General features: G+C 44.5%; 2 protein-coding genes across 2 annotated transcripts in view; one reads left to right on the top strand and one right to left on the bottom strand.

The window, feature by feature from the left end:
• Positions 1 to 1,044, top strand: part of EPG5 (ectopic P-granules 5 autophagy tethering factor) — a 77,728-nt gene extending 76,684 nt beyond the window's left edge. Inside the window, exon 45 of the transcript XR_014230710.1 lies at positions 900 to 1,044. The gene's annotated coding sequence lies outside the window, so the exon portion shown is untranslated. The remainder of the gene's footprint in view (positions 1 to 899) is intronic.
• Positions 1 to 25,355, bottom strand: part of SLC14A2 (solute carrier family 14 member 2) — a gene marked incomplete at both ends in the record, with an annotated part of 58,638 nt that overhangs the window by 4,143 nt on the left and 29,140 nt on the right. Inside the window, 8 exons of the mRNA XM_082335372.1 lie at positions 17,397 to 17,567; positions 18,264 to 18,313; positions 19,279 to 19,413; positions 20,021 to 20,168; positions 21,561 to 21,753; positions 22,835 to 22,963; positions 23,322 to 23,511; positions 24,232 to 24,394. Of these exons, the coding sequence (XP_082191498.1) occupies positions 17,397 to 17,567; positions 18,264 to 18,313; positions 19,279 to 19,413; positions 20,021 to 20,168; positions 21,561 to 21,753; positions 22,835 to 22,963; positions 23,322 to 23,511; positions 24,232 to 24,394 (1,179 nt within the window). The remainder of the gene's footprint in view (positions 1 to 17,396; positions 17,568 to 18,263; positions 18,314 to 19,278; positions 19,414 to 20,020; positions 20,169 to 21,560; positions 21,754 to 22,834; positions 22,964 to 23,321; positions 23,512 to 24,231; positions 24,395 to 25,355) is intronic.

Here is a 25,355-nt window from a genome sequence, read left to right on the forward strand (position 1 = left end):
CTTTGACTCGCAAGGGATATAAATGAACTTGCTTAATGATAGCAATAGAAAGTTTTAGGACTGAACCCGACACTCCTCTGACCAAAGAGGGCTTACCAACCCCTGTCTGTCCTCCCCTACCCTGGTCATCCCGTCATCCAAATAAACACTGAAGGTCTGACGCTGGGATTAGCCTGAGCAAGGGGGTGAGCCAGCTAGCAAAACAGAGACACTAATCCTGTCCTGTAGCCTAATCCGAATGACGTGTCTGATTAAAGGCACTTGAAATGCCACCAGAAAGAAGTCCCTGCCCACCCTTCCTACTGAAAGTGAGCCTGTGATGATTTACGTGCTCTGTCTTTCGCTGCTGAATGAGCACAGCTGGTGATTTCAGAGATTTATGCTCCTTTAGCTGTGGATTTCATTGCCCTTCTCCCTTACGCTGCAGCTTGGGAAGGAGAGAGGGCTGGTTACATCCATCAGTCCACATGATATCTGAAGCTGGTCCTGAACTTTTCCTTGACAGAACACTCTTGGCCAGTGAAGCAATGGGGCTGATGCATGGTCTGAGCTCTGGCCACCACCGCCTCTTGCTGTCTCACTTCTCAGACTCAGCAGATTCAAAAGCACTTAGACCTGCAACAATGGATAGAAACGCATCTCTAGGATGTGCCTCTGCAGAATACCTCTCTGCCTCTTGTTTTTACTCACAGTCTACCTTGCCAAAGACCCTGCACCCAGCTTCTCTGGACTGAAGTTTAGTATGGCATCTTCTCTTAGAAACACACCATTCTATTGTCCGTTGTCCTTCCTAATGTCTGATAGTCTATAGCGTTTTCTTTATTGAAATGCAAAATATAACCGTGAAGATGTCATTGATGTTTTTTTCTTTTTTCTGTGTGGTTTTTTTTTAACTGTAGTGCCTCAAGCTGTCATGTATCTGAAATGTGATTAAGGCCTGGATGGTTCAGCCATTTCCCCTTGCTCACTGACAAACTTCAGCTGAATTTCTCCTCTTGGCATTATCTGCCACTGTACAGCTCCAGATGTGCTTTGACTGCTCCTCAGCTCACCCACCTGTAAGTGTCAACCACAGGTTTTCCATCCTGTATGGGTATCTCACCATCACGCTTGCTCTTAAATATAACCCAAGATGTGTTTGAAAGTGATGGCTTTCAAGAGTGGGTTGAATGGCCAGAGGAGACCACTGCACCATCTCATCTGACCTGGTGTATAACTTCTGGTATAACACAGATTGTTTTAATCTATTTCCTTCTGAAATGAATTCCAAAACTTGGATTGGTATTGAGATACCATATGTGGTAGGAAGGAGTGAGGGAAGGCACAGTGCCTACAGCCTCAGCCCAGCCACACTGGGCAAGCGTTGGGAGGAAAGGTGAGCTGCAGACGTGAAGCCAAGCTGTTGAGGTAATAAATGAGGCAAGGCTGAGTGATCACTCTTTCCAATGAACTTTGTCAGGAGGCAATATTCTTTGACAGCCTTGACCTGATTGTCCCAGGATTGTCTACATCACAGTTAAATCTGCAGCTCAGTCACAGGCAGAAGCAAGTGTGTTTTAAGGGCATTGTAGACACTTCTGCCTTTAAGGGGACCACTACAAATAATTTTTGTAGGTAGCTCATGAGCTGTATGAAAGGCAGGCAGCGTAGGTACTGTTGAAAGAGACCTTTACTTGAATTCTTGGCACAGCCTGTCAGTGCAAGATCAGCTCCTTTCTAGCTGGGACAGGAATTGGGTGAGATGAAGGCAGCAACTTTCTTTGCCCTGATGGAGCGACCTGCCCCTGGAGGAGCCAGGAGAAGGAATCATTTTTGCTCTCTATGGCTGGAGTTCCATAAGACAAGTTGAAGATGGGATTGTGTTACTGTTTTATCTTACCTGGGGTTGTTCTTCTAGAGTTCAGTTTGCTCAATGGGTGTGATATTTTGATTGATGCAGGCAACGGAGCTAAACAGGACATACTGATAAAGTATTACTACCTGTGTGTTTATTCTTTACCTTCACCTCAGAAAACATTTCTGGTAGTAAATGGAACATTTAGTGGCAATAAACGGCAAACTGTTTTGAGTACGTCTCCAGCATGCTCAGTCCTGCCTTCAAACCACAACACTTGCGTGTGTCTGTGTTGGTTGGTGCCCAAAGCTGGCAGTTTCTCTTTCTCTGTTGTTGGTACTGGGATCTGCTGGGTCAGAAGGTCCCAGCGATGGAAGTGCCAGGAAGAGACATGTGAGTTGTAGCACATTAAGGCATTTACTTTTGCTTCCTCTGGTCTCCGATAACGTGGAAGTGTTCCCAAAGAGTCAGTGCTAATACTTTCAGGCCAATGTAACCTTTACTTAATTGCACTGTTTCCATAATCTCGTATGGCCCTTTAGATAACAAGTGAGATAAGGCCCCTGCCTAGGGGAGCTCACATTCATTAACAGTGATAGATTATGACATTGACTCCTGGGATTAAGATCAGAGGCTGATAACTGGAGGAGAAGCGTTATGGGGAGTACATTGTTCTTATCAGTTCTCACCACACACGGGGTTGAAGAAAACAATAGATCAATTTACATCACTTAATACACCCTGCTCAGATCCATGTGTGCAAGTGGCTGTTGACTCACCGGCAGGACCTTGTTGAAAGCTCAGTGTTCCTGTCCAGACAAGATTAGAAAATGAAGTTGCACCAGAGGAAGAAAGCTGCTTGACACAGAGGTGGCAAAGTGAGGGAAGCTGAGGAAGTGTGGTGGGAAAGTGGGGTGAAGAAGAGATGCAACTTGGGGTTCGGCAAAGACAATGCTACAGCGTCAGAGAACAGCAGAGCGTGGGGGATGAGGGGAGGATGGTCCTTCCATGCGGTGGATGTTTCCACCCAGTCCTTTTTCTCCTCTCCAATCTTGAACCCCCTTTATGGGTTGTGACCTTTGGTTATGGTCTGTTTTGCAAAGAGATTGCCTTAAAGCACAGTGGGATGGAGCCAGGGCATCAGCAAGATGAATTTGGTCATGCTGCAGGGTAAATAAAATACTGGTAGTCTAAAGCTGGGAATCAGGTAAAGCAGGTGGGGAGGGGAATGTGCTGGTTAGGAGTGGATGTGATGAATGGAACGAGTAGTTACGGCACTTCTTGGCAGGCGGGACAAGCAGGTTTCTCACAAATCTCTGCTTCGCACGTGACGTCTTCAGAGACCTTAGCTACGTTAACTAGAGAGGCTCTGCAGTCTCTGAAGGCAAACTCTTCCTGGGGTTTCCACAGTCCGTTGGGTTGGGTGTGAGCTTATCTTGGTGTGTTTGAAAATCACTGTACCTTGTTGCAGCCATGTCCTTAAGTACCTAAAGAGTTGAAAATTTGTGTCCCTAGATTGCCCATGTTGTAGTTTCCAGCAGTAAGAGTGGAAAGGAGGTTTCTCTTTCTGTTAGGGAGCTGAGTGACTAAGGCCATCCACAGGTAGGCTTTCATGGAGTAGACTGCAGGTGACTGTGTCATATGGAGGGGTTTGATCTAGCCCATGTTAGTGAAACAGAGACAAGTCCTGGTAGGCAAAAGGTATTACTTTGTTACAGATAATCATATTGTAGAAAGATTAGTCTACGATTTAGTAAGGGAAGGAAGAACAGACATGTGCATCCTCTGAGGTGCAATCACTTATTTGCCTGTCAGGCTTCATTATTTTGAATAATCAGGCCTTTGGCCATTTTTCTCTGAGTATATAAAGGATTCTCAGTTATCCTTTGAATGTTTTTGGATGGGTTCCCAGAAGAACTTAAATCCTGGATGGCTTCATGACATGTCTGAAAGCAGCTGTCTTCTCCAGCACTGGTGTGTGGCTACGTCTTCCATGATCAGGAGAAATCTGGCTACGTGTATTTGAGAAGCACGTGTCTGAAGTCAGAGCTGTTTGGGTGCATTTCTTTCATTGCTTGCTCACAGCTTCATCTAAAAGCACAGGTTTCTGCAAGTCTTACAAATAGTCATCATTCTTTGAAAGGACAATGGAACAAATGAACGTGCAAAACTCGCCGGTGTGATTATTGGTCACATCCCAAGCGGGGCCTCTGTTACCTCCTTCGCTTTATTACATAAATCTGCAACATATAGGTTAGCAGCCTCCTCTGGGAGAAGGATTGTTGTAAGGACAATGTGCCTTTCCTGCACAGCATTCTTGCTGACATTCCTCCTCTGCTATCGGAGGCTTCAAAAGTCCTTGACCTGCCATGTGCTCTAGCTTGAAGGGAGGCACTGGTTTTGCCTGGCTGGTCTATACAAGTCTTGTGGATTCCTGCTTGTTTGCAGAATTGCCACCCTGGGAGGCAGTGAAATGCTTACAACCGTGGTTTTCAGCTATACTGGAAAAGAGCTGATGGGTGGTTTGACTTGATGGGTGGTTTGACGTGCTGTGAAGGTCTGTTCCACAAGGTCCCAGCAGAGTTTAGGCTGAAGCTATGAATACTGCCTTCCTCTTGTGTAATTCCTTCTTTGGCACCTGCTGCTTGTTAGTGCTGAAGATGAGAGACAACTTCAGCTTCCACGAGAAGAAAGTTTTTCTTCTGGAATTTTCATTGCAGGCAAAATATAAAACATTTCTGTACTAAAGGAAAACAAAACAAAACAAAACCACTTTGGTATTCAGTGGAGAAAATCTGGATGTGTCAATCCAACTGAGTCCATTTCTCAAGTGCATTCGGTGTAACTTTATTTCTGTGACAGCTTCTTTTCAGCACATCTGCAAACATCTCAGGAATAAGGTTAGATCTCCTTTTCTGCTCTGTTCCTGCTATTCTGCTCTTAATCTCCAGCACAACTTTCAGTTCACAACATCTATCATTTGGTATGTTAGCGGGCATTTGCCCTCTTGAAACTAACCTAGTTCTTGTCTCTCTGCTTTGTATCAGCTTTCAGCTTTGGCTTAGTAAAATAAAAAATTATAATGTAGCAAATTCATCCCAAAGCTGTATCACTCATGTTTTGTCTAAATGTAATCTCGCACTCCCTTATGTAAAATCTCCCTATGTTTTGGGTGGGCTGGTCTGATACTGCACTGCTGCATGGATCCTCCCTTTCCTGAATCCATTTTTTGTCTTTTCCGTTTAAGCTAGTGTAATCAAACAGCGACTTCTGTATTGTGTGGATCATAGAATTGTTTAGGTTGGAAAAGACCTTTAAGATCATTGAGTCCAACCGTTAACCCAGCACTGCCAAGCCCACCACTAAACCATGTCCTCGAGCACCACATCTACCCGCCTTTTAAATACCTCCAGGGATGGGGACTTAACCCCTGCCCGGGGCAGCCTGTGCAAATGCTTGACCACCCTTTCAGTGAAGAAGTTTTTCCTAATACCCAACCCAAACCTGCCCTGGCGCAGCTTGAGGCCGTTCCCTCTCGTCCCAGCGCTTGTTCCTGGGGAGCAGAGACCGACCCCCCCGGCTCCAGCCTCCTTTCAGGCCGTTGCAGAGAGCGAGGAGGGCTCCCCTCAGCCTCCTCTTCTCCAGGCTGAGCCCCCCCAGCTCCCCCAGCCGCTCCTCCCCAGCCTTGTGCTCCAGCCCCTGCCCCAGCCTCGCTGCCCTGCTCTGGCCACGCTCCAGCCCCTCCATGGCCGCCTTGGGGTGCGGGGCCCAGCGCTGAGCACAGCATTCGAGGGGCGGCCTCACCAGTGCCCAGCGCAGGGGCACCATTCCCTCCCTCGTCCTGCTGGCCATACTATTCCTGATGCAAGCCCCCTTGGCCACCTGGGCACCCTGCTGGCTCATGTCCAGCGGCTGTCGACCAGCACCCCCAGGCCCTTTCCCCCGGGCAGCTCCCAGCCGCTCCTCCCCACGCCTGCAGCGGTGCCTGGGGTTGCTGTGCCCCCAGGGCAGGACCCGGCCCTGAGCCTTGCTGCCCCTCACCCCGTGGCCTGGGCCCATCGACCCGGCCTGGCCAGGGCCCTCTGCAGGGCCTCCTGCCCTCCAGCAGATCGACACTTCCACCCAGCTTGGTGTCACCTGCAAACTGACTGAGGGTGCCCTCGATCCCCTCGTCCAGATCATCGATGAAGATGTTGAACAGGACCGGCCCCAGCACTGAGCCCTGGGGAACACCACTGGTGACCGGCTGCCAACTGGATTTAACTCCATTCACCAGAACTTTTTGGGCCCAGCCCTCCAGCCAGTTTTTAACCCAGCGCAGAGTGCACTTATCCAAGCAGTGAGCAGCCAGCTTCTCCAGGAGAATGCTGTGGGAGACAGTGTCAAAGGCTTTACTAAAGTCCAAGTAGACAACATCCACAGCCTTCCCCTCATCCACCAAGCGGGTCACCTTGTCACAGAAGGAGACCAGGTTAGTGAAGCAGGACCTCCCTTTCATAAACCCGTGCTGGCTGAGCCTGATCCCTCGGTTGTCCCGTACATGCTGCATGATGGCACTCAGGATGACCTGCTCCATGACCTTCCCCAGCACCGAGGTCAGGCTGACAGGCCTGTAGCTCCCCGGATCCTCCTTCCGACCCTTCTTGTAGAGGGGCGTCACATTTGCTAACTTCCAGTCACCTGGGACCTCCCTGATTAGCCAAGACTGCTGACAGATGATGGAGAGTGGCTTAGTGAGCACCTCCGCCAGCTCCCTCAGTACCCTTGGATGGATCCCATCTGGCCCCATAGACTTGTGTGTGTTTAAGTGGTGTAGCAGGTCACTGACCATTTTCCCTTGGATGATGGGGGCTTCATTCTGCGCCCCATTCCTGCCTAATGAAGAGTGATCAAATGGTATGTAATCTGCCTGCATGAAATCTTAACTGAATGCCTCTCTAACAGTTTTGTTGCTGTCCTAGCCCTCTGGATCCACTGCTCTTGTACCTGGATGGAGCAAGTCTCTGGTGCTGTGAACTCTCTTGCCAGGTGACACATCTTTCATCATTCTCCACCCCACAGAGATGAAATCCTGTGCCTTTAGGTGTTTCAGGAGAGAAATTAATGGTATGCACTTTCCAATGAGCTGCAGAGGGCAGCAGGAGTTGAGTGAACTCCAGCAAGGGTCCTGCTCGTGGATGCCTATAGATGGACACTGCTGTGGTAGGAATGTGGGTGCAGGGAGAGGCCCAGAGCAAGCTCTCGTAGCAACTGGAGGGGCCTGCGGCTGAAGGTATTTAGGGATTAGTGAAGTCGAAGTGGTTGGTGGAGCTGGAGAAGCTAGAACGCTTCCCCAGAGGGGTTGGTGATGATGTCCATCACCTACAATACACTGTGAGCAAAGCAGGAACAGGAAATGGAAAAGCGACCGAGGGCTGAAAGAGCCATTCATAGGGGGATGGCCAAAATGGGAAGGGGTTTCCTGGAGTGAAGGACAGAAGTTCAATATCTTCTTAGGGGAATTCTTTTGAACTTGCACTTCTTCCAAATTGTTGCTGTGTTCCTTGTCTCTTGGATAAAACTTGGGTTTATAACACATAGCAAGCTTGCTAGCTGCTCGCAGTGCCTGGCAGGGAAGTCACACGCAGAGGTGCATCTTGTTGCTAATCCACCACTGCACAGCACTTGCTGTTAAGTGGGATTTCTCTCTCCAGGGAGGGAGAGTTTGTATTTTGAAGATATTCTGTGTGCAGTTAGGGTTAAGTCACCTATGCAGTTTAGATAAGGGTAAGTTGAAAATAAGCGATCTGTTTGGTTATGCTGAAGTGACTTGGAGAGATGTGTCGAGGGGGTTACCATTCTGGATCTTCCTATTCAGGTGAAAACTGCTGCTTTGTATGCAGGGAGTGCGTGAACATAGGAAAGGGTTGTATCTTTCTCTGGCTGAGAGTAAAGGCAGGACATTTCAGGCAGCAGGAGGTTACTGAGGATCCTGCATTTGCTGTCAGATGCTGCCACGTACTGTAGATGTTCTCTGTCATGTGAGCAGAGGAAAACAAGAAAGCAAAGGGAAGATGGGTTTGAGCCAGGAATGTGTAATGAAAAATATATATCAATTCCAGATACAGGAAGTTTTCTTATTTTCTTGTTCTGCAGATGAGAAAAGGTTCAGGTCAGGGGAGACAGATGTAACACAAGCTACTGCTTATGTGGCCTGTTTGTCATCACTAACAAAACCTCATCTACCTTTTTTACCTGCACGAAAGGTGTTCAGCATTAGGATGGCTAATAAGATGAGTGACCGGTTCACTAGGGCTGGCAGATGAGGTGACAGCATTTCTGTAGACTAGCAGTGAAGAGGCCTTAGACAGATGCTCCTTGACTGCTTGCTGAGAGTCTTATTCGTGTTTTAGCATCTCAACACAAACAAATCAATGCTTTGTTTGTTTCTCCCATGAAAAGTTAAACCCCAGAAAATGTCATATTTTGAGTGTGTAATTCCATTCTGTTTTTTGAAGAGTAATAAAGATGCAATTCCAGTTTTATTTAGAGAATAGGCATTTTCCACTTACAAATTATGTTCTTGCTTTCTCCAAAGTAATGTGACTTTCCATGTTTCTCTCTCTTTCCTTGGGTGAGAAACCAGGGTTCAGAATCACAACCTGAAACAAAACTAGATGGATTCTGCTCTCCTCCATAAGATCTAACTCCGTAGATTGTGGTGCTATTTATCATATGAAAGCTCAGTTCTCAGAAGGGCAGAAATGCTAGGATCCTCACTGGTCCACATCTTAGCCTCCAAGTGCTTTGCTTGTGATTCACTGGAATGACCAGGGAACCCGGAGAGCATCATGATGATCAGGGAGCTTCCTGGACTACCCAATAGGAAGGCTTTGAGGAAGATATGGCATAAGTCCCTCAGAGACTTTGCCCATTCCTTGAGCTACCATCTAGAATTAGGCCACTAAGCTGTTTCATGATTTCTCAGTGGACTTAAGGCTCTACAGAGGGATCTGGCCAGGCTGGATCAATAGACCAAGGCCAACTGTGTGAGGGTCAACAAGGCTCAGGGCCGGGTCCTGCCCTGGGGGCACAACAACCCCAGGCACCGCTGCAGGCGTGGGGAGGAGCGGCTGGGAGCTGCCCGGCGGGAAAGGGCCTGGGGGTGCTGGTCGACAGCCGCTGAACATGAGCCAGCAGTGTGCCCAGGTGGCCAAGAGGACCAATGGCACCCTGGCTTGTATCAGGAACGGTGTGGCCAGCAGGAGCAGGGAGGTGATGGTGCCCCTGCGCTGGGCACTGGTGAGGCCGCCCCTCGAATGCTGTGCTCAGCGCTGGGCCCCGCACCCCAAGGCGGCCACGGAGGGGCTGGAGCGTGGCCAGAGCAGGGCAGCGAGGCTGGGGCAGGGGCTGGAGCCCAAGGCTGGGGAGGAGCGGCTGGGGGAGCTGGGGGGGCTCAGCCTGGAGAAGAGGAGGCTGAGGGGAGCCCTCATTGCTCTCTGCAACGGCCTGAAAGGAGGCTGGAGCCGGGGGGGTCGGTCTCTTCTCCCCAGGAACAAGCGATGGGACGAGAGGGAACGGCCTCAAGCTGCACCAGGGCAGGTTTGGGTTGGATATTGGGAAAAACTTCTTCACCCAAAGGGCTGTCAGGCCCTGGCACAGGCTGCCCAAGGAAGTGTTTGAGTCCCCATCCCTGGAGGTATTTAAAGGATGTGTAGATGTGATGCTTAGGGACGTGGTTTAGTAGTGGACTTGGCAGTGCTGGTTTAACGGTTGGACTTGATGATCTTAAGGGTCTTTTCCAACCTTAACGATTCTATGGTTCTGTGACTTCCAGTACTCGTGACACAGTAGGGTAGAGATTTCTGTCTCTCTTTAAGCAAATACATAATGTGAGATAGTTAGATCATATAGCAAGGTAGATAAGGGTAGTATATGTCTATGTGGTACGGTGCTGAATACAGGTACCAGTTCAGGACAGAGAAAGGAACACCACTTCTTCCTCCTCTTGTGTATGTGGGTCTGTGAGCATGCTCTGAGATACTCATGCTTCTTGCTGGATTAGATTCTTCAGGCCAGTTAAGTGGAAGGAGCAGTTCATTCAAGAGGGATATTGGCCAGTCATGAGTGGCTCAGGATGCAGATGGTTCTGGACATGTCCAAGAGCAAGGAGCTGTGCATGTGGGTGGGGTCATCTCCCAAGATGATAAAGCTGCTTGCTGGTGTTTGCGCATGAGTAGTCATCCAGGCTTTTGTTAGGATCAATGTAGTTCTAGTCAATATTGTCCAAGGGGTCTAGAGAGCGATTCAGCACACCCTAAAATTGACCCCCACATTTGGCCAGCTGAATTGCTGCCTGGACCCTATGGATTGCATTGATTTGATCTCTATTGACTAGAGTAGGACTTTGACACTTGATACACATATATATGCTAACATTGCCCAGGGAAGTGGTTGAGTCTCCATCCCTGGAGGTATTTAAAGAACAGATAGATACGGTGCTTGAAGACATGGTATAGATGGACTTGGCAGTGATAGCTTAACGGTTGGACTCGATGATCTTAAGGGTCTTTTCCAACCTTGACGATTCTATGATTCTATGATTCTATGGTTCTATGATTCTATGTAGACACCTAAATTTAGTTTTATTAATATGTGATCTTTTGGATACTTTGTGGATAAAGCACGGTTAGCAAGGATTTTGAGGATCTAATCTTGAATTTAGGCTTAAGCTGGCTGTTTGCCAGAGCCATGCAGTATCTCTTGGGAGCTGTTTCATTGTGGATGTAAACCATTTGCGGATCTACACTTAAAGCCCAGATTTGTCCCACCTAAGTTGATTGTCATTAAAGTGGGGATCTAGTTGCCCTCAGCCCCTTCTGTGGTCAGCAGAGAAAGATAAGCTGCTCCTACTTAGCTAGCTATTTCAGAAAGGGTTGTATTATTTCACTGAAGCACTTCTGTCTCTTTTTCCCTGAATCTCTCCCACCCCTGAATTGTATAATGTGTTTGTAGCTACCAGACTACAAAGTCTGACATTTCAACAAGAGTCTCTGAAGTCAAACGGGGTGTATCTAGGCCTTAGCAGGGCAGCGTTTGGTGAGAACCAGGCACTACTGTCAGAGAGAGCACAGCAGGAGACAAGTGTTGGCTGACCACAGAGAAATCTAAAGGATAAAGACAGGCAAGGCAAATTGAAAAAGAGTTTGATACGTCTTCCTTTTAGAGATGAGAAAGAAAAACGCAGAGGGTTTGCCCACTATGTCTGCGGTCAGAGGCACGCATGTTGGATTCTTATGCAGGGTGTTCAGTACAAGGTCATGTTCCCATCCTGATTTTTTTCAGTATAAGCAGAAGAGCTTTATGGACAGATCCTTAATGATAGGCTGTTAAATTTGTAGCTTCCTGGTGTTCTGAACAATTTTTCCTGAAATCTAGGGATGTGTCTGCTCTTCCCTGTCCTTTTTTCCTAGACATGTGTAATTGTCTTGCCCTGCACATTTGATGGGCATGCGTAGGGCATTTTATAGATATTGCGACCTCTGCAATACATGCACAGAACATAACCTGACAGCAGAGCAGAATGTCCCACCCTGTGCATGAGAGTGAACGCCAGCACAACTTGCAATGGCAGTGCCGGAAGGGATCAGGGAGGTTATTTCTGCTCACATCAGTTTGTAACTTCCCTCTCTGTATCTTAGAAGCTGTTTTCCAGTTTTGCTATTTCTTTTAATAGCCTGCTCTTTCTGTGGCTCATAAGCAGCGAATATGGAAAGGGAAGGTAGCATGCAATTATTAGAATGGCCTCTTTAATAGAAAAGGAAGTTCAAATATAGAGATGTGACCCTTACTTCCCTTCATTTAATTTGTTTAAAAAAAAAAAAAAAAGTCTATTTTTAGGAGACCATCCAAAGATTTTCTATAAAGTTGAAAACTACACTGGTGGGTTGTCCTGCACTTTGGTATGTCTATGTGGTATGAAAGCATAGTCAGTGCAGGATAGTGCTATGAGTAGTGCCTTCACCTGTAGCAAATCCTTTGTGCAGCAATGTCAGAGTGGCTGATTTTCTTAGAGTATCACATCTTCCTCCACCAAAACTATATACTACAATGTGTTTTATAGCTGCTTTATGGCTGAGGCACCAGGGCTGTTGCTGGAAAATTCCACTTGTAAAAATTCCTTCTTTTCCTTCCTAGTATGCCATGCCAGGGGCATGCTTTTCCTAGTATTATTTCTTTAATTATACTGATTAGCAAAACTGATCCTTAACCTTCCACTAATCTCAGCCTTATCCAATTAAACTGGTGACTGATCCAAGAATGTTTAATCTAAAGTGGGGGGATTTATAATTTGTCTGTTTTCCAAGCCCATGGTTCCCATCCATTTTCTAATCTATATATTTTCACAGGAGACAAAAGAAAGGAAAATACAGATTTTTCCTAGAAAATTTTTGCATTTGAACTCCCGATTTTGCAATTGTGTGTACATTTGGTTTTATTTTACTCAAAAAAATAATCTTATTGACCTCACTGGGCCTAAAAGTGAAAGCAATTGCTCCGATATTACAAGTGCAACTGAGCCTTATTTTCCCACACAGGTACTTCTGTTTGATTGCAGGATTGATTTCATTGCTCGCTTCTAAGCTTTTGAATTTGTTGTGAGAAATCCTCCTCACGGTGGTTGAATATGCTCCATGTTTGGGGCCAGCTTTCCAGCTGCATCACTCCCTAGGGCAGTTTGACATACTGGTATTGTGGGCAGGATTTCGTCCGGCCTCAGACTGGATCTCGTTGCCCCAGTCTCTGAGGCTCTTGCCATAGCACATGAAGCAAGATGAGCTCCTCTGTCACATGCTTGCCCTTTCAGCCTCCCTTTTTCTGGTTCTCGGTGGCATCCTTCTTCAGCAGTACCCTTGGGTGATGTCCAGAACCACCAGGTTGCAGAGTTACTTGTGTTCCTTCTCCCTCTTTATTTCTGTTCCTCTTTCTACCCTGGATGAGTGCTTCTGTGTCAGGCAAAGGGTAGGGCTTTAACGCTGCTGTCTCCTGTGGTCTGCCCTTCCTGTGTGCCAAGGACATCTTTGGCCCTGATGATTGAGGCAGGGTGGGCAGCAGCCCCACAGTGCAGGAGCTAAACCCCAGCCTGTGCAGGACCAGGAGCCTGCACTTGCAAACAGTTAGGTGTGAAAGGGCTCTCGCTGATGAAAAGTGCAGGAATGCTATGAAGGAAAGTTGTTCTACTTTGCATTGAAAATGTGATAGCGAGTCAGGAGGGCTCAACCTCAAGGCAGGTAATTTAATCTTCAGAGCCTCTTTGTAAGTGAAGTGTCTTTAAACATTAGCTGGTGTAGGAAGTACTGAGGAGCCAAGAGAGGTCCACACGGCTTGCTGAGCTGTGTCTAGGCACTGTCTGGGGGATGCTGGTTGACAAAGGCTGGGCCCGTGCCCGGGCATGTATGCTCAGTCAAGTCTGTGTGCCAGCACCAGATTCTTTTCATTTACCAGCATGGATGTAGCCTTTGGGGACCTAAGCCCAAGTCTTGTGGCCCAGTTCTATGAAACAGTAAGGCTTCCAACTCCTGCTTAAACACTTTCAATTTGTATGCATGGGAAACTAATTGCCAATTGCCTTGGTCTAGCTGTGCCTTTGAGAATAAGCAGAGTGAGGGTCTGAAGTCATTGGGTTGTTTTTGCTTTGAGAATTATACTGTTTCCTCATCTCATTCAACATCTCAGATAAGCTGAACTCCTGGTAAGAATAAAAGGCCTTACTGCCTGAAGGCACGTTTCCATGGCAAGACAAAGAGAAAGTATCAGAAAGATGTTCATTTGTGTCTAACAATTCACTTGCCATAGTAGCCTTTGCAACGTTTATATTCTGGGGGAGGGGGGAATAATCAAGGATTTCTTTTGAATGCACCGCCCTGCTTTCTTGTGGCTGGCATCTTTCTTAGTGGGTGAATTATTCCTATCTATGGTCAAATTCTGTGTCAATTCTGCCCTTTATACTAAGTGTCAAGATTGAAAAGATTAGATAATTATCAACACAAGCATTCTTTATACAGTTTATATTTCATGTACAACATGGTAAAACCAAACAAAACCTGCAACAGTCCTGGAGGATCAGATAAAGGAGATTGTATTGTTGCATGTCCCCAGATTTGAGCATCTAGAATGCTGCTGTGCTGCACTCATACCTCCTGTTTTTGGTCCTGCTTCTGCAGCTGACTCTTGGGTCTGGTCTTCATGTGACCTGGGCTGAATGTTTCCTCCTCCCAGTTCAGCATCACCGAGGGTGTAGCGTCTTTACTGCACAGCTAAATATTGGCCTCTTGCGTACTTGCCCAGATACTGGTTTGCTGGGGGAAGGGGAAACGAGGGCTGTAGCCCACTTCTTGGTACCACTGCTGGTGTTGCCAGCATGCCCTGGGCTCTGTGAGGAAGCAGCACTGCTTTGGGAGGGGAGAGGATTGAACTCTGCTGACAAAAAGCTGCTGGTCCTTGCTCAGCATCCCACGATTGCTTAGGTTGTCATTCATGCTTTCCCTCCCCTTATGCCCAATAGCAAATCCCATGCAGGACTGCGAGGTGTGTGGCTGCAGCCAGGGCTAGTGGGCAGCTGAACCACAGCAGAGGGTACTGGGGGGCAGGAGACATGCCCGTGTCAAATGGTGGAGACTGGGGCAGTTGCTTGATATGGAACTGGGAGTCTTGGAGAGAATAGTGCACATCAGACAGAAGCAATGAGAGTGGCCTAGGAAATACCAGTGAGGCAGTTCATTTGAGTTAGACTTTTGGATGAAAACTGTTTTCCAAGCAGATGTCATTGTTTTCAAGTGGTTTGGTGTTGTGGGTATTTTTTGGTTTTAATTTTGTTTTTTTTTTTTTTTTTTTTATTTTAGAAATGTTAAACACAGCGACATCTCTTTTGCTATGCTCTGCTGGCACTGAGAGTTTCGAGTCTAATATCACCTGTGTGCCAGAAACAAGAATGCAAAAAGAGTGCTTGAAAAAGTTTGTTACTTGAATAGCATTTATTTGATGTAAAGGGAAAAAAAAAAAAAAAAAGAAAAAAGAGCAGTTTCAATAATAAGATAATAATAAGTCCTGTTATCAAAGACTGTGTTATGAATGATAATGGGAAGAAGCATGATACACATATTCTGACTGCTACACATGTCAAATTACCAAATAACTGTTATTTTGCATGGGGTGATGGGAAGAATGAATTCTCTGGATAGCATAAAATGAAGAGTTAATTCTGAATGACGTGCAAAGTCTTTCTAATGGCTGAGACATGGCCTTCATCCTTTGTTGTTTTTCTCTTCTGTGCATATCGTTTCTTTATGGTACTGCCAAAATATCCCTGTTGCTCAGCAACAGCAAGCTGAAATAGCACCAGTCAGGGGAAATCTACTGATTTACACTGGTCATAAAGTGTGTACTCTTACTCAAGCGCAAATTTTAACATAAGAGTGAAAGCTAGCCTTTGTAGGTTTGCCTTGTCTAACCCCAACCCGGGGGTTCAGCATCTTGCCTGGGAATGAATCCTCATCTGGTCTTGAGGAGGTTTCCAGCCCCAACTGTAAGTCTGCAGGCACAACACTGTGCCTTCAGCTGATCGTACCTCCTGTACAAAAGCAGGCTTTGCACCTGTACATTTAAGAAGGTATTGAAGCAGCAAAATGCTATAACTACAAAGAACAGAAGTTAGAAGTTTCCTAAATATCCCCCATACACTGATTTAATAATTTTATTTTCCAGCATCTTCTAGACTACTTATTTAAGAGAGAACCTATCTTCGGAAGAGCTTAGTGTTGATAAATAGAGGAAAACTTATATCAAACTCAAAGAAGTAAGAGTATTTGTTTTAAAGATCAAATCCACACAATATTATGTAGGTATTTACCAAGTAAAACACAGCAAATGGTACATTTTTACAAGTGATCTCTGGAGTGTCAGTCATACAGAAATACTGTCAAACATCTGAAAACCTAACACTTCACCAGAAAATACTGCCAGCAGTTCATCTCAAATATTTTTCACTCAGATCTTTTCGGTGTTTGTAAAAAGACATGTTTTTTTTTTTTCCCAACCTCAAAAATCAGCAGTAACACTATTCACAAGCTACTTTTTATTTCCTCTGCTACAAGAGGAACAAGTTTTGTTCTGCTTTCCCAGGAGTGACATTACTGCATGTAGGCTAATGCCAATGGAAGGACCTGAGCATATGGAGTATTTGTGGTGAAGATGTCAGCTTCATCATGAGATGAAGTATCTCCATCAGCCAGGCAGAAAGGTGGCTGAGTTAACACCCATTGAGGTCACCAGCACTGTTGGGTGCAAGGTCGGCTTCCTCCTTCCCCACCTGCAGACCCCGGGAACCTGTGCAGAGGTGGCACAAGGCTGGTCTGCTGCAGAGCTCTGCTGTGTCCACCAGCCCTCCAACCATCCTCTTCCCATCGTGGTGTAGAGGAAGATGGCAGAGCAGCAACTTTGGCAGCAGACTGGGACAGTGCACCGTTTTGCTGGTTGACATTTGTGGGCTGAGGGGGATGGTGTAGGGAACGAGGTCAAGAAGATCAGCTCAAATTTGTTCTACTTGTGCACTGACTGAACCAAGCCATTTTATTGCATAGGAAAGGGACAGAAATGACTTTGCTGCTGTCCTCTCCTTTGCTAATCCGTGACTAAGTTCAAGTATCGAGAAAAATCATGAGATTAATGTAAAATCATGAAACATCTTACTTTTTTTTTTTTTTTGTAGAAAAAGAATCTTTTCACTGACATTTGCTTTCTTGGCCTTGGGTTTACAGACTTTACTCTGCAACTGGGTAGGTCTGAAACATTTTTTTCATTAAATGATAGAGCCTAGTGCAAACTAAAACATCCAAAAGCTGGGGCTTACAGACACCCCCTCCCTGCCATTATTGTGATTTTTACTACAAGTCTTACAAGTGTTAGCAACACTGCCTACAATTTATCTGTGTCCATCTCATGTGTGATGATTGCTAGCGCACATCTCTCTCCACCCGGCTTGAGAGATGCTCCAGGCAGAATTCTTCACCACCTATTTTCTACTTAACAAAAGGTACTCTTTATTCCACTTCTCTGCTACTATGAAGCTCTCTAAGATGTATCCTATTGCTGTTGTAAATTGGTTTTAGCCATTAATTAGAAGTCCCACCAGATGCTGAGAGATGCTCTGCTCTTTATTACTTTATGTCCGATTGCTGTGACTTGGATTTCACAAACAGATTTTTTTTTTTTTTTTTTTTTCAATTTCTAAGTAATTTTCTCACTGCTTAAAAATCAAGTGTCTGTTCAGGCATATGTGCTTTTAAATCATTACAGACTGGTCTTGGGAAAGGTCCCTCCAGCATACCACAGTCCCATCAAATCAGGATAGAACAAGTGAATGTAGTGGAAAAAGTCTCTCCACTCAGAAGGTGGCGATTTTTTTTTTTTTTTTTTTTTTTTTTTGGCTTTTGACTTTGTTGCAGACAAATAATGTTTTTTGGGGAAACACCTTGCACTCTTGCCTTAAAATCTGCGAAGTATGTCTCTTCTTGGGTCTTTATACCTCACAGCAAGACCTCTGATGTTTCTTCATCTTCAGATAATAAGCTCGGTTGGCTTCTGGATAGGTAACTTTGCAGAGCGGTAGCTTGTAGATGGCAGAGTTTTTTGTGGTTATTAACAGGAAGGTCAGTGCAGACAAGCAAAAAGACCAGGTTCCTGATGGCACCCCAAACTGCAAAGAAAAATACAAACCGCTTATTTACAATGTGTCTTTCTTTCATTTGATCCCCCAGCCCTTGAACAAAACTCAGAGCCAGGCAGCTTTCTCAAGGAAGCCTTGACTTGGTTTTGCATGGATTCTCTCCCTGGGGAGGCAGGATTTCTTTATGAGATCTTGACATTGTGCATTAACACGCAACATCTACCAGCTCTGGTGAGAAGGCTGCCTTCTCTTTGTACATCTGCAGTGGTCTTGGATGCAGATGAGATAGGAGTGGATGGAAATGAAACAGGAATGGATACCAGAAACATTCAGCTTTTCCCTGGGCTGTTGTACTGACTGCCTTTTGGCACTTTGGCAAAGCAATTAAACTAAATTTGAGATTTCTTTACACATGTAGAGGGCCCTTTTCTAAATCGCTTCAGGCATAAAGTACAGACATGTAATTATCTCAGAGGTATTGAGGGGCTGAGCAGTGGAAGTTCATGTAAACTCTGAGGATGAAAAATGGTAAGTGATGATTTTAAGTGGCCTGTTTCAATGGGAACCACACCAAACCCCGGGGCAGATAGTGTCCCCTCTCCTGGATCAGTTCTGCCTTTGGCTGAGTTGTTCTCTGTGTCTTTGTGTTTTGCCTGACAAACCAGAAAAATATACGGTGTTCAAATCTGTTGCTGGAAACAAGACCTTAGCTGATACACTACTTACGACAGACAACATGTTAGTCACTGTTGCTCCCAGGTAGGCACTGAAGAGCGCTGTGGAAAAGAAAGGTAGCTCCTGGTGAATTCAGTTGCTCATGGAGAAGAACAGCAAAAACAAACATCTCTCACACTGCCTTGGGTAGCTCAACCAATGCTTATGACCATGCCTGGAGCCCCCTCTTAAAGCACTTTCCTTTGCACTGTGCTCCCTCCAACCCGGAGCTCACGGAAAGGGCAAAACAGAAAACAGAAATGGATTGATGAAAAGTGTGACTACAGAAAGAGAGGCTTTTGAAAAATGCAGTGATGTGGAAAGTAGGTAGCTTGATGGATAGGGTTAGATAGATAAGAAAATAACCCTTTCACCCCCATCTCTCCTGCCTCTAGGGCTAGAAGGTGGGTCAATGAGATATAAAGCTAAATCTTTTTTATATGAGCACTGAATGAGTGATAGTTTCACTCCCAGCTCACTGTGATATTGAAATTTCATATGGAATTGCCTTATAAATAATTCTTCAATCATTCTGTGATGCCTAGCTTGTGCCTTTGGTATCCATTTCAATAGACTAAGGAAACTGTGCTGTCTAACTCTAGGTGCAGACTGATCTTGAGCGCCAGTTTTCTCAAAGTTTAGATATGTCCTTCTCCAAAGAAGGAATTTGAGCTGGTATCTATGATTGTAAAAAACAATATGATTCATCCAGCAATGTTGAACAAACACACTTAAAGCCTCATAACTTAGCATCTAATTACAGAGACTTTAGTTAATCAGCATCCGCTGATTGCGTCTCTTGTTTTGAACACAACTCTTGGCTGAAAGCGAAAGCACTGCTTTTATTTTGTCAGGGTACCTTAGAGCAATGGCTCCAACATCCAGCTCCATCATTCGTCAGTCTCGCCTAAGTGCATCTGCCTGTCTAGAGGTGGCCATCTGGCTTCAACCCACCTCCAGTGTAAATGCATCTTGTCTGACTTCAAAAGGAAACACGGCAGTAGTGAAAAACCCATAGGGTACGTACCACAGGCAATTGCCAGCAAATGTGTCTGCCAGGTGAAAGCGTAGAACATGCCTCCGATCGCAATGCATGAGAGGGAGCTGTTGTAGCCCCACAAGCCGGAGTAGATTTTGCTAAAAGGTGTTGCTAAGCTCAGTGCTGCAAAATAGGTCAAAGATGTGTCATTCCTTGCTCAAAAAAATAATAAAAGCAAAATAAAAGCAGCTAGAAATGGCATGAATTCAACTTTTTAGGGCTCTAGCTTGCATACGTACACTGAGTTCCTATTTGTAGTCATGTTGCTATGGTCTAAGACTAAAGCCACATTAATTTAATGCAATCAGTTTCCCTGGTGCTGCTGAGCTGAATTTGGCCATACAATTTCAGCAGAAGATATATGAGTGAACGAGCGTACTCTAAATGCATCCCTGAGGCCTGCACATTCAGACTGATGGCTATGGCTTTTATTAAGCTGCTCCTAAAACCATCAGAATATATTCAGAAATGAAATATTTCATGATAAAAATTAATTTCAGCCAAAAATACTCTTCTTTCTTATGAAGATTTCCACCATCATAACATGAGGTAAGAGAATGGGGAACTCAATCAAAAGAATTCTTAAAACAGAAGTGTATGTATATATTTTTTTCAAGCAGTCATTCTCCAATGGAAGAAACATTTGTGACTGTAAATGCTCCACTCATTACAGTTCCTCTTTTATTCTCCATGCTTTTATATAAATCTGTGAGACAAGTCAAATCCTTACCTGCCAGCATTCCCACTGCTGATCCAATTGCCGCATGGAGACAAATGAGTGGAGAAGAGATAAATAAAGCAACTAGGAAAATTCCCCCAGTCCAGGGGTTATTGCAGCCATAAACCTGACCCACCCCGACTGGAATGGATTGCAGGAGCTGCAGGAATTTAAAAAAAAAAAAAAAAAAAAAAAAAAAAAAAAAGACAAGAAAAAAGACAACTAGTTATTGGCTTTGTAATTTCCTTTTTTTTTTTTTAACCCTATTTTTCTTGGCCAAGTTTGTGTTTGGCATTTGTTGGTTGCAGTCTCTCTTTCTGGACTGTAAGTGGAAAGTTTGAACACTTTTCAGGAGGCAGCAGGGCATTTCCACAGGGTTTCCCCTTTGATGAAAATGAGTCATGCCTTGTTCCCTAGCCATGAGCTCCTCTGCTGGGTTTTTGCTCGAATATCAAAGGTAAATGTCTTTTGTGAAAGGACTTGGAATGGTTTGCTCATCATCTTTACACATGCTGCTGACTTGGCCATTTTTGTCTGCTGTTATGGAGCATGACAGTGAATCTAGGAAATGGAAGTGCTCAGGTAGATGATGCCTTTGAGAACATATGCACCTCTGAATGGGCAGACTCAAGGATGAAATGACAAATAATGGCTTGACCAGAATTACAAGACTTTACCTAGGTAAGGCCATATCCCTGATGTGTTTATATACCTGAAACTCCCTTGGGATTCACTAGGAATATGAATGAGAGTTGCTCGGTTGGTGGGACAGAGCCCAACTTAGTTACAGCTTAGAGATGGTTTTAAGGCACTTTTCATCAACATGTTGTGTTCCTCCATATGGAACAGTCCATTTATGGTCCCCATAAAATTATGCACCATCGTAAACATTCTTTTAGAAATGTCACTCGTGTGGATTGCTATTTAGTGTCAATTAACTTCCTTTTCTTAATCACTCCCTGGGAACCCCTCAAAATAGTGCGCTGAGCCTTAGGAGAAAGCTATTACTCTGGTATCTATGTTGTTTACCATGCTATGCAGGAGAATAAATTTTTTTTTTGAAAGGTCCCACTTGAATATTAACTAAAAATATGTGAACATGTGCCTGCACCCAAGTTTGTAACCATTCTTCCATAGTAATATCTGCTTGCTCATTTCTAATCAGAAAGATGTAATTTTAAAAACATAGCTCTGTCTATGTGGAAAATTAAAATTAACCTGTGAGTTAACTGGTAGTGTCAGCACAACCTTGTCTATGGGGCACTGATCAGTATATGCACAGTAATGGGTAATTAGATTCTAGAAGCTCTTTGAAGATTATAATTTAGATCCAACTGTAAATGAAAGATACCAGATACCAAAAAGATTCTTATTTTCAGGCTATCAAAAGTGTCAATTCCTAGAGTAAACCTTTATGTCTTGGATAATAGATATCTTATAAATGAAATTTTGTATTGCCACACCATAATGCAGTAACACAAAGGAAGATAATATGATTCTATAGTGGTTTTCTTTGTAAATGGAGAAGGCTGTTATCTTTAGGGCACCCTACCATTGGCATTTCAGCATCCGTCCAGGTGATGTTTGGTGTCGCTGTTGCAGGCTGAATGACAGTTGTAGGGAAGAAGAGGTTATGGGGTCCTGATGCAGCCAGATAGAGGGTCAAGGCCAAGTTGAAAGGCAAGGTGAAAACAGGCAGATCCCACCTACAGAAGACTGATCCTAAAGCACTGGTGAAAACAGGGCTGAAAGGAAAACAAAATGGTCTCACCAGGAGCTTGTCAGCTAGGCCAAAAAAAAAAATCCCAACAAAAAAACGAACTGCAGGAAATTCACTCTTTTTTTTTTAAAAAAAAAAAAAAAGGCTGTTTAATTTCGTCAGTCTTTCTAATAAAATCAGAGATATGCGAGGGTCACTCAGTAAATTTCGTATCTTTCCCAGGGCAGTTAGCAATGTACAGATTCCTGTCATGTTATGCAATATATGGGGTGAATTTTGTGACCATGAAGGAGCCAGCGATTTAATGGAGTTACTCCACAGCTCAGTCCCAGTGTTTACTTTTTTTTTTTTTTTTTTTTTTAGTACTTGAAGTGGACTGAATTTAGGACACCCGTGCCAGATGTGAGTGAACTGTGAAGGTATCTGTGTGTCCTTGTTCAAGCTTGTGGATCAAAAGTAAGGGCTAACATCAAAGTTGTGCTTATTAAAAGTGAGTATAAGACTACATGAACTTCAGGCAGACAGATGATTTGCATGGTTTACCAATATCCAACTAGACATTTGTGGGCAAAAGGCCAATTTTCAAAATTTTTGTTGTCTAAGTACCTAGCAGATTATGGTGTCATATATATGAGTAAAGTTGTTTGTTTTCATTAGCATCAGCCATCATTTCTTGGAACCACTGAACAGCTTCTGTGCCTGGAGAGGTAAATTTTAATGACATTTTTATATGGTTGCTTAGACAGATGAAACATTTGTGGTTGATGGTGGTAGGGAATGGTTAAAATAATGTTCCTCTTGAGACAAAAATGAATTGACGCATCGCAACACCTATGGCTAACATTTAGGGCATTGAATTACATATGACCAGCCATCGATTTTCCTTTTCCCCATTGGGTTTATTTGTGATTATGTGGGTATTTTATTTGTTTCAGGATTACATTTGAGTTTAAAAGTGCAAATAATGATACAGATTTAGTAGCACGTATGTGCCAGTTGTGTTTCTTTCCCATTGTAATCAGTATACTGCATAAAAATACAACAGCTCTTTCTCAGTCTGGGGATGCTGGGACTGGAATAAGAAGCAGAGGAGCCGTCCAACTTACCACGTCATGGACACGAGTGCTACTGGCAGCAGAAGCCACCAGTGGTAGTCTCCTTTAGCAGAGAAGACGGCCATGAGCAATCCCACCAATACCCCGTTATAGCCGTACAGGCCTGCTGCAATGGCTGATCTGTGTGAAGGAAACAACCATCTTGAAATCTTCTCCCCTGAGGGTGCTTTGCTTGCATCACCCCCTCCCTTCCCATCCAGTTGTGATTCTGTGTGATGACGACCTGCCAAGGCTCGTGCACCGACCTTCAATTTCATGTGCTTGAGTCCCATGTCCTTTCAGCCCCAGCTACCCCTTCTGCAGTTACGTCCGCTGTCCATTTGCATCAGATGCAGCTGGTGGGAAGATCTGGTCCTACCAGATCAGATGCATAGCCAGTGAAGGCTAGACATATGCTTTTCATCCATGTTTCTTGTTTAACACATAAGTCAGCATTGAAGTGACACTCTGGTTTTGAAGGGGAAAAGGATGAACTTACCTGTCCTGACCCAGAATAAGTGCTGTTAAAGTTGAGGCAACTGTTCCTAAACAGCCTGTGAGTGTCCACCACGGGTTCTGCACCAGGAAACCAGCAACTACAATAAGCCCACTGAGGGGATTGTTGACAAACATCACCTGGGATATCCCACGCAGCACCCAGTCAATAAACTGGATCATGAGAGGTTTATCTGGAAGAGATCAAATCAAATAATAAAAAAAAACCCCAAACCCCAAATGTGCAGATGATGGTGATTTGGGATGGTTTTTTTTGAAACTCAGGAAGACTTTTGGCAGTGGAACTTGGCAGCACGACTGAACCAATGAATCAACCAGACTGTAAAACCTGACTGGGATTTATTGCGGTCTGTGCTGAAGTCTCACAGCTGGAAAACTGAGATGAACAGTGTGGTTGCCAGAGTCCCCTGTTATAAAGTACCTTGGACCAGTTTCATATGAACCGGCTAATTTATGATGTCTGTGCCTCAGATGGCAAATCGTGTGTGTATCCCATTGCTGATTTATTACGGGGACCAAACACACCTACCTATGTGTAATTTAACTTCACAGTGGCATTAGGCTTGACAGAAACTGCTCAGCTGAAAGGACAGGGAGTGTTATGAAGAATGGCAGAGCACAGAATAACCATCCTGGCTTATATTCTGTGGGACTATATTTGCTTTGTACATGACATGTTGGAGGTAAATGTCATCTCAGTCATCCTCAAGATTTAAGCAATAGGTGGATCTCTGCACAAAGCTGATTTTTTCCTACAAAATGGAAATAAATCAGGGCAGAGGTAGTTTCTGTAATACTTCAACTTGAATCATGTTACTGAGAAGTTAGTTATTACTCTTTTGATGTAATTCTTCTTTGGAATCCCCTAATTAGTCATGATGAAGTAGCTTTACCTTTTAGCCAGGCTCCAAATTCCTTCATGTCTCCAGTAATGTACCCAACGGCTCTGCAGACTCTCTTCCCAGCTTTGCTCAGTGGATTCTGCTTTGTTCGCTTTCTTTCCCCCTTGGTTTCTATCTTGACATCAACACTATTTTCCATGTTGATGTTCTGACCCTTTGGTAAAATTCAAGGGGGAAAAAAAAAAAATGAGAGTTCATTACAATGCTTCTTACTGATCCCTGTCTATTCTTTCCACCACATATTATTGCCCACCACGTGTTATTTTGGAGCCAGAAAGATGAAAATCCTTACTCTGAACACCTGGTTCTCATGTCTCCATGAGCACATTCTCTCTTCATGTGCCTTTGAGACCCTGTGCTGTCCTTCCAGACTTTCACACAGTCATAGATTTGAACACCAGAAGGAACTACTGTCCTGAGTGGTATAGTGGTATTTCAACTGATCTTAACACCCTGCTCAGCTATACCACTTTTTCTAGAAATCAAGCAGCTCCTGATTTAAAGGCTGACTTCAAGAACAGCAAGACAGCATGTGAAGACACTGGCTTCAAAGAAGTTAAAGCTTACTTCAAGATTCAAATTGATAGAAGTTGAACACAGAAGTTGGTAGACATTGAACCACAATGTAGGAAGCTGCTTCAATGATTACGTTTCCCCCACTGCTTAACCCATACTTCCAGCTTGAATTTATCCATCAGCCATCAATAATAGGTACCTAAAGTTAGGTTTATGGGTCTCTATACTGTTACTTGCTGGGATCAGCTCAACCTTTCTAATAAACATGGTCTTAGCTTGAGGATTGTTCATGGTGCCTTACTGCATTACTCACGTGCATACATACATACATTTTTTTTTCTGTGTTGAATTGTACTTTTAGCTGCCCCATCTTTAGCAGTAGCCAGAACTGATTTAAGAGCTAAAAGGCCAAATTCAGAGTGCTTGCTTTCCATTCTGCCTTAGTCATGTTGCTGCCTTCTCTCTGCCAGCTGTGCAGTAGGGTGTTAGGTGATCTGCACTGGCCTTTGCTCTTCAGCATAAGACAAGATAGGTGACCACATATTGGGACTTGTAGTAAGAAATCCTCAAGGACTAGTGAAAAGACTCTTATTAAATTT

The sequence above is a fragment of the Platalea leucorodia genome, assembly GCF_965183815.1.
Source record: "Platalea leucorodia genome assembly, chromosome: Z".
Taxonomy (NCBI): domain Eukaryota; kingdom Metazoa; phylum Chordata; class Aves; order Pelecaniformes; family Threskiornithidae; genus Platalea; species Platalea leucorodia.